Genomic DNA, 9,610 nt, shown 5'->3' with positions numbered 1-9,610 from the left:
ACATGTGCTGCAGTTTAGACGTACGAAGGACGATACCATGACGTCTGTGAAGGGCTATTCCCATCTCCTCTTCTTTCCCTATCTATAAACATACTACATTCATGCACACACAATGCATCCACACATAATGTACATAGCAGTACATTCAAATATATATATCTGCACACATACACACTATGCTCTCTCTCGCTCTCTCTCTCTCTCTCTCATGCAACCCTACCCTCTTGTCATCTTACTTCATGTGCATAATCATGGTGGCAGGGTTTTCAAGATAGGACTTCCACAAATTTGAGAAGCGGCACATAGTAGCGCCATCAATGACTCGATGATCTGCAGACCAGCTGACTTGCATAATGTGTGAACGTCTTACATTTCCTGCTGCATCAAACCTTGGCAGAACCTGCAATAAATGCATGCAGTATAAGAAATAAAGACATGCACTGCTTCTTTCTTCTTCAAAAATTAAGTTCTCAGGGAATAAGAGGTATTTTTTAGTTTTCCCACTCCTTTTAAAGGTGAAAATTATTTAGGATGATGATTATGATGATCAGCTGAAGTAAAAGGTAAACAATCTAATGATGTACAGTACCTGAAGGTATCTTAGTAACACCCTGTCTAGAAAAATAATTCAATACTGCTTATGTTTCTGTTATTACTAAACCCAGGTCTGTCTGGTTGAGCAGATCCATCAACCACTTTTAAGTACCTGCTTCTCTGGAGTGGTCCGACAGGTAAACTCTCAAAAAAGTATTGGCCCCTTTGGGTGCGATGGTTGTGAAAATGATTAACTTACACAGACACGCATGAGTCTTTATATAAATGTGATGCTTCAAAACATATACCACCCAGTAAGTGAATCTTTGTGCAATTTTTAGTTCTAAAAATTACCAGAGATAATATTTGCACTTATAATTACAGGATGCCCCATATATCACAATGCTTCATCCATGTTCAGAATGATACGTGCTGTAAGAGTGCCAATACTTTTTTGGGAGAGTGTACAGTACGTAGCATATACTGTACACTCAATCCTCGTAAATCGCGTGTTCATAAATCACGGATTCGTAAAACACGGCTATGTGGCCGTCAGACTGCCGGCAACCTTAAATCACTGTTGTCCCGAAAATCATGGATCTAGGCACCCAAGTGAGCCTTTTTCGAGGAGAACCGTAGACCGTGGCATTCAAACTGAAAATCGCGACCCAACAACCAATCACCGCGTCCCTGGTGGCATGTGTGCATACTAACGTCACCACTTTGTTGTTCTTCTTGTCCCACCAGTCCCCACACTACAGATCGTCGTCGTGGAGTACGAGAGCTACTGCCTTTTTTGTGCAACTTCCCCCCGCCTCCTACTGCCATAGCCCCTCCCGACCCCCAGATGAAGCACTCTAAGCAGTATGGCGTCAAGAAGCTGCTGCTGTTGTTGTACAGTCAACGTCTGGAGCTCAATCGTCGTGTTGAGAGTGGAGAGAAGTTTTCAAAGCGGGCGAAAGAGTTTGGGAAGAACAAGTGCTGAGAGGTTCTAAGTTCTTCCCAACACCACCCCACTCCATTCACTTAAGCAATTTTGTCATAGGATTAAGGTGAGATCCCTTAACATGGCTTATTTCTATTTAATACATGCACTGAATATTCCTAAATTTTTATGTTTGTGTTTGATGGTCCCTAGACAGATGTAGGTAGGGTGCTGTGGAGGTGGGTTGGCCAAAGTCCAGACCCAAATTAATTTTTCACATAAGAGTTATTACTCATAAATCACGGCAGTGGTCCAGACCCAAAAAGCCGCAATTTATGAGGATTGTTTGAGTGTACTGTGAAGGGGTCCAGCACCTCCTTGAAGTAGAGAGTGCCTAATCAGGGTCCTTCCTATGGAAGGGTGTAGATAAATATGAGGTTTGGTTCCTGAGCGGATGCCGCAACTGCTCCACCCAGGGTGCATAGCGCATGTTGCTGAAATGTAACTTTTCTTTTTCTATTCAAAGTGGCAACTTTCACAGACTTAGGACTTGGCTGAAATCTAAGAAACAGCTGCACATGGACACAATGAGCACTTGAAACTGAATAATATAAAGAAAACTACATACTGCATGGGTCCGAGTGCTATATATTCTATCTTTAGAAGAAAGCTTTCTATTCAGTTTTCCTTCTATGATCTGCTACAATGGCTTAAAGATACACAACTCTATTTTTCTCTTGGCTGTCTTTAAATAACGACTTACTTACACCTATGATATACAAACAAAACCTCATTCCCTACAGCAATGTCTTTTGAAAATAGGCATATAACTGCAGGAAACTCAAGCTAGAGGTATAAGTGTTGGGGGGAAGGGGCAGAAGGCAAAATTAACGTCATCCAGTTTCCCACTAACACACAAGCTAGGACAGATCCAGAAACAGGAAGATTCATTGCAGAGCATACAATAAAATGGGCCAGACATCCATTGCTTCACCAATCAGGCCTTGAAAATTCTCAGCTCAACCTCACCAAGCAGGGTTTTATATATGAATGTGCTTTATTATGCCTGGAGAACACACCATTCAGTCAAATGCCATGTCACTAAGAGGGCACTAGTTATGTACATCTACATACTTCCTCAAACAATTAACTTCCACTCCTCATCATTTATTTTCCTTCCAAAACACAGACACCATCACCACTACCAACTAGACACCAACATCACCATCACTTAAGTATGACCATCACTACCAGCAGACACTACCTACAAGCCACTATCGCTACCACCCACACAGTAGCTGCATCAAATAGGTGGATGATGGTTGCCAGCACCTTCCTCTCCATCCATATGGTAATGTCACCAACCAGACACCAGCATAACCAAGTCCCAAAGTCCCAACACACCAATATCTTCAAGTCCTAAACACAAACATCAATATAACCTACTTACTATCACAAAGTCCTAAACACCAACATCAAAACAGGCAACATACTATCACCAAGTTCTAAACACCAACATCAATATGACCTACATACTAAGACCTAAACACAAGTATCAATGCCACTCAAATACAATAACCATCACCATCACTCAGTATTACCACAATCAATCAATCAATCAATCATTTCCTGTGACACCCCATGGGATGCATAGGGCCTCAATAAACACTCTCCACCAATATTTGTCACTTGCCATCTCCTTCAGGTCCCACCAACACTCCTCTCCTGCTTCTCTTTTCATTGTCCTCAACCAGGTTTCCCTCGGCCTACCTCTACCTCTTCTTCCTCTAGCAGTCCACTTCATCATAAACTATCATTATCATCATCTATACACCACAATCATCACCCTGCAGACACCATTCTCACCACCATCATGATTTTATCACTGTCCAGACACCACCACCTTCTCGTCATCACTATCCGAGCACCTTTAAATATGTTTCATTGATATATGCTCAACTTTAACCAGAAATATTTTATTTTATGGAAAGCATTCATCTTTTGAACCTTTATAAACCCATGGCATTTACTGTATATAGTGGTCACTTTGATGTGTAGCTCTTACTTTATGTTTCTTTTGTAGAAAACGGCACTTCATTTAAGATGGCGGTTACTTCCGGCATAGGCATTTAGACAACTGCTTGTAGCTACAAGGTTTGTAGTGTTAGTGGAACAAAACAATTATAAGGAGGAACTGGCTGTGCATAGGTCCATAACTTCTACTCTGGCATTTAGCCCATCAGCTGCATACAGCATTTCCTGAAATGCCGATCAGTAGACTGCATCGTACATTCCAGAGGAGCTGTGTGAAATGCTGTGAACTTTTAGGTCATTTTTCGCACCTACTGCATGCTTTTGCTTGATGAGTGAGTCACGAATCGTCAGTGTGGAGTGTAAACTTTGTCCGACTAAAATGTTACCATGTTTGGTTAGGTATAAGTGGGTCAAAACACTTGATGAAAACACAGCCTAGGGGTTAAGCAATAAACAAAGTCTCACCTGAATCTTGCCAAGAGCTCCGATGGCCACTTCAGGAGGAAGAAGCACAGGCTTGGCATATGTACCACCAATCTGTCAAATAAACCAGAACACTGAGAATGCAGTATCCCTGCCTCACAATATCTAACTCTTGGCTCACCCAAACCATATAGTTACACGATGTTTGAAGATGACTGTCTAGATTTCACAGTGTTAAAATAAAACACTGAATAAAATACTGTAATTAGTTCAGTAAACAGTCCAGGAACTTTATGTTTTTTTAGATTCCGAAAGAACTGTATGTATTTACATGCACTCTCCTAAGCATAACATTTAAATAATCACAATGGTTGCTAAGACTTACTGAAGGCGCATGGGGCATCAGTGCATGATTCATATATCATGAGACTGTCTTGCTATACCCACAAATCAGAAATTACTGACAGTGCATAAAAAGTGTAAAATATGTGACTCTCCAGAAAAAGAGGATTGTGTTAACCACTTGAAGCAATGAATAACTGCTGCTGAGTATTTCGTAATACAGTAATCCCGCATTTTTTGCGGATTTTTTGTCTACGGTTTTGCCCTCTCGCGGATTTTCTTAGCATTAATAAGTTCAACTAAAATATCCTTGAATATACAGAAAAAAAAAAAAAAAATTGAAATTCCCGCAACTTCCAATTGTAGCGCGGTAAACTCACGCCACCCTCTGTCCCTTTCCCGCGGCCCCTCTGCCAGTGTTACCATATCTAGCATAATTTTATTCTTTTAGCATAATTTTGATAAAATTTTCGAGTCTGGAATATTTTTTAGCATATTAGAAGTTTTAGCATCATTCTAGTATAATTTAGAATGGAATGGAATATTTTTGGAATAATTTTATAAAAGCTACAAATCAGAGAGAGAGAGAGAGAGAGAGAGAGACGAATAAGGTAAGAAGATGTAAGGTTTGAATAGTTGGTTACTCTCAGTTTGGGCTTGGTTGGGTTGGATTAGGTTAGGTTAGGTTTTAGGTTAGGTTAGGTTTTAGGTTAGGTTAGGTTTTAGGTTAGGTTCGGTTTGGTTCGGTTAGGATAAGTTTGAGCTTTGTATTTTACCCATGAAACCTAGGTTTTTCCGATGGATTTTGGTATGATTCATTCGATTTTCAGCTTCATTTCAGTCGGAAATGACCATTTTCTGTGTTTCCCCCCCTCCCTATAACCCCCGATTCCCCAAAGCTCCCCCATTGTTGCAGGGGGATGGGGGGGGGTCATATCTCAAAATCTGGTTATTTCCGACGGAAATGATGCTCAAAATCGAATGAATCACATCAAAATCCATCAGAAAAACGTAAGTTTCGTGGAAAAAAGCAGTATGGGCAGAAAACCGATATTTACCCTTTTACTGTATGTAGGTTCATTTTAATATTTTCATAGTAAACAGTACATAATTAATATGTAGCATGAATATGTATAGAATTTTATTATTTAGCTTCAAGTTAGCATAATTCATTTTTTACTTGGAACAAATTTGCTCAATCTAGCATAATTTTTTCACTGCCCTAGCATAATTTTGTTGTTTGGATATGGCAACACTGCTCTCTGCCCCACATTCTTCAGTCAACGCCTGACTGCCTCACGTGTTTGGTGTTCTTGTAACTGCACTATGATACGAGCCTCTTGCCTCCCACTTGCTTTCCACATGGCCCCAGGACGTAAGCCAGCCTCACCAAAGGCTAATAATACAATTAGTAAACACTCCAAAGTGACAAAACGATCAAGAAAAGTTATGACAGCAGAGAAAATTGTGTTACTGGACAAGCTAAGAAGCGACCGTGCGAGTGTTTGCTATCACCAGTTAATGCATCTTTTCATTTTGTACTGTTTTGTGAATAAATATGTAGATAATTGTGTATTACAGTACGGTGTTTACGTTTTTCCTTCATAATGGAGTATGTGCTTTCAATCTTGTAAGAAGGTATTTCGGGATGAGTATGGAGGTTTCGGGACAATTCGCAGTCACAACAAACACAAGATAATTCGCCTTCATTAATGAAGATAGCTATGGGTGACGCTAGAATATAATTCAAAGGCGACTACAGCGAGGAAGAAACAAGTTAATTATTGACTAAACGTGCAACTAGTAAATAATATCCAGAACCTACGCTACTGAACATAGACTTTGCTGGATCCCGGATCCCCCTGAAATATAGTTATTAAAGTATTGATTAATTAATAATAAGTATATTTATAAAAGTATTGATTAGTATATTTATAAAATGGCGGGGAATCGTCCAGGGTGAGAATTGTTCTGAAGGGGAATTGTCCATGTTTTGACGGGGAATTGTCTGACGGCGAATTGTCTCGCAATCAGTATGGACATGGACTGTGTGATGGGCAGCATGGTGGACACAAGTGCAAGATTCAATTGTTAATAGAGTATTCGCGGATTTAAATTTTCGCGGGGGTTACAAGAACGTAACTACCGCGAAACATGCGGGATTACTGTACATGAGAAACCGATCTCTGGTTTGAGTGAAACTTCTGGTTATACAAATTACCTCAATTCTCTCCCTATCTTCCTGAAATGAGGATGGTGGACTGAGGAGAAGGACAGCTTCAGCCTGCAGTCCACCAGGTTTACATCTAGATGAGCCTGGAACAATAACTAAAAAAAGGAATACAGTATTTCAAATACAAAAAGTGCAGAACTAACAGAGCCTATGTTGGAGAGAGTGAAGGTGCCACCAGTGAGGTCCTGTGTGCCAAGAGCTGCTCTCAGTCCTGCCTCTTGTAACCGATCTAGTTCAACTGCCACCTCCAGCAGTGTAAGGCCCTGCACTCCCTTCACATTCGGCACCACCAGACCTTCACCAGTGTCCATGGCTACACCAATGTTGTGGCTTGCCTGAAAAGTCATAGTGGAAGAAATCATTCAGACTATTGGAAGTCGTACAACACACCCTGGAGTTTTCCTTTCAATTTCTAGCAACTAGAAACTGTTGGGAGTAATTAACTGGGTATGGTACCTCATTCATCAACCTTGAGAAATAAAGTTACTAGTTCTAATGAAGGGGTTCCTTATCTCCTTCAGCAAAAAATGTAGGGAAAAAAAAAAAAAAAAAAAAAGTAGCTCACAAAGACATCTGAATGTCTGGTAAGTGATTAACAAGATGGTTTTATAAGTGGTTGGGGATGTACGGCTCAAATATCTGCAATATGTCAAAATATGGACAAAGCATATATGTAGGACTGCAAAGAATTTATGATATTCATGGATCTCGAAAAATCATCATTATGAGGTGAACAACGAAGAAATAAAGACAGTTTCACATGCAGTATATATAGTGTGGACTGAAAGCTACTGAATGCCAAAAGCTTTTAAGTATATGTAAGAATTGGTGGATGTCTAAACTTAGTGGTTCAACACAAATACTGAGTGAGACAAGGGTGTGCAATGTGTCCAAGGTTGTTTAATACAGTAATCCCTTGTTTTGCATGGTTAGTGTATCCTCCAAAACTACCAAGTAAATGGAATCCACACAAAATAAAAGGAATTGAAAATCCACTGTTTTGCAGTTAATGAGGAACAAAAGATAAAAAATTTTCCCTAAAGTTCCTATTTTGGGGCCATCTTCAGATACATGAATGATATATAGTACAGTACGATTACAATGATCACCAGTTGACTTAATCAAGCAATATTAAGTGACATACGTGTCTTAGCTTACCATGATGTCTGATAATGTGCATAAAACTATACAAACCTTTCCTTTCTAGCAATGGAAGACAGGGTTCTTATTTTTTATTTATTCTATTCCATCCTCTTCTGTCTTCCTTTCCTTCATTCTTTCCTTATCCTTCTGCCTACGGGTAACTTTATACTCCCTCTTCTGTCTTTCTTTCCTCTTCCTTCTGCCTGTGGGTGACTCTACACTGAGTGACAAGCCAAATGGTTTCCTGTACACCAGGAAACCATTTACTACGCTGGGTGGTAACCATATAACCAAATTTTGGCACCTGGTGGTTTAGTGGGTAATTATTGCGCTCCAATCGGACTGAGCCGGTGAAGGTTTATATCCAAGGGGTGGTTGGGGTTGATTGCTCATGTAATGCCACTCAGTGATGAGTAAGGCTGGTCACTCTCATCTTAAATGTCGGGACCAACTGCCTAGCCCCGGGCTCCTACGCTCCTCATAGGGCAATGTAGGATTGGATGATGAATGGATGGATGGATGGATTTTTATTTTATTTATATACAGTAATCACTCCAATATCCGATGTAATAGAGCCATAGGTAGGTCCGGTTATTGGTTTTGTCCGGATATTGGGCCCCAGCTTATGGACTTGTACTTATGGACCCTAACTCAGAGAAACACCTATACAACTCCCTCTGGACATGCATAGCACCTATTTAAGACCCAAATCACACCAATAAGGCACATAAATGACTGAAATAAATGCAAAAGAAACATAAAATGAGGGTTTAGAAGTATGTTCATACATTAATAAACATTCTGGTACTTATGGACCCTAACCTAGCCTAACTCAGAAAAACACATTCCTACTGCACATGCATAGCTACTAACACCCTATTCACACCAATAAAGGACATTAAAGAGTGAAACGAGGTAAGTATAGTATGGAAAAAAGTACAGTATGAAACATTCTGGCTACTTACAGCAAGTCCCTGGCCACCTCGATGAATAACTGCCTCCTCTCGGACTCTGACAGTAAGAACGATTTCCTGAAGCACTTGCAGTACACTGTTCCTGAAGTCTTGCACTGAACTTAGTCAATAACACACAGAAGTCCGTTCTCTTCACAGTGTGCACTTTTGTCTAAATAATGCTCCATTGTAACTTACTAAGTGTTGCACTTTAACTTTTCCCATTCTTATAATTTTCCAAAGCCAAAACAAACAAGTCTATTTATGTTAAATTTTGTTTCTATAGTCTTTTCTCTCACAAATTTAAATCCTTAACACAACACACTGTTTTTTTCACTGCATAACACTCAAAATTCCCGTGTGGTCTAGTGGAGAAGTTCTTGCTGTTTATTGACTGTCAGAGTCCGAGAGTATCACTGGCAGGCGACCTAGGGGTGCATCGCTGGGTCGTGGTGATGGCGTACCCACTGCAGACGACTCTGAAGACAGCCGCAAACTCACGTCGAGCGGTGACTCCACCGTGGCTGATGTGCTGGGCTGTGGCTCGGAGCATGAGGGCCTGTCTTGGGGAGGCAACGGAGTGGAGCCAAGGCTGGGCACAGCAGGGGTCACGGGCCTGAAAAAACTGTCAATGGTTGATTGACGCAATGACCGACAATTCTGACGATTGATGATGCGCTGCCTGAAAGCACGGACTTCCTCCACAAGTCCCAAGGGCCCCATCTCCCTGTCGCAGTCCGGGTGTTCCAGGTAGTCAAGGGCGAACTCTAGATGTTCCTGGAGTGCGCTCAGCTTGGGGATGGCTGGAGTAGTGTCCTGGTGAGAGGAGTCCGCATCATCGTCGCCTTCAGCGTCAGAATCTTCAAGTTCGGTACTGACACCTGCAACCGAAGACACGATCTCGATATCAGACAACGTCTGATACCCCGGATCGCCCTCGTCGTCATCCAACCACTCACGAACATCGTCCACATCTACATCGTCGCTGTGTGTACGTAGCCGTGCATGGAAGTCATCCACGTC

At 41.1% G+C, this 9,610-nt stretch overlaps 1 protein-coding gene across 1 annotated transcript in view; it reads right to left on the bottom strand.

The window, feature by feature from the left end:
• Positions 1 to 232: 232 nt before the first annotated feature.
• Positions 233 to 9,610, bottom strand: part of Dbct (Dihydrolipoamide branched chain transacylase E2) — a 40,862-nt gene continuing 31,484 nt past the window's right edge. Inside the window, exons 8-10 of the mRNA XM_080281524.1 lie at positions 6,635 to 6,826; positions 3,959 to 4,030; positions 233 to 400 (exon numbers count right to left, since the gene is read on the bottom strand). Of these exons, the coding sequence (XP_080137650.1) occupies positions 233 to 400; positions 3,959 to 4,030; positions 6,635 to 6,826 (432 nt within the window). The remainder of the gene's footprint in view (positions 401 to 3,958; positions 4,031 to 6,634; positions 6,827 to 9,610) is intronic.

Source organism: Coenobita brevimanus, chromosome 90 (assembly GCF_032717465.1).
Source record: "Coenobita brevimanus isolate Jiangsu-jjx chromosome 90, ASM3271746v2, whole genome shotgun sequence".
NCBI classification, from domain to species: domain Eukaryota; kingdom Metazoa; phylum Arthropoda; class Malacostraca; order Decapoda; family Coenobitidae; genus Coenobita; species Coenobita brevimanus.
The sequence above is the reverse complement of the archived record's forward strand: the minus strand, read 5'-3'. Positions and strand labels throughout refer to the sequence as shown.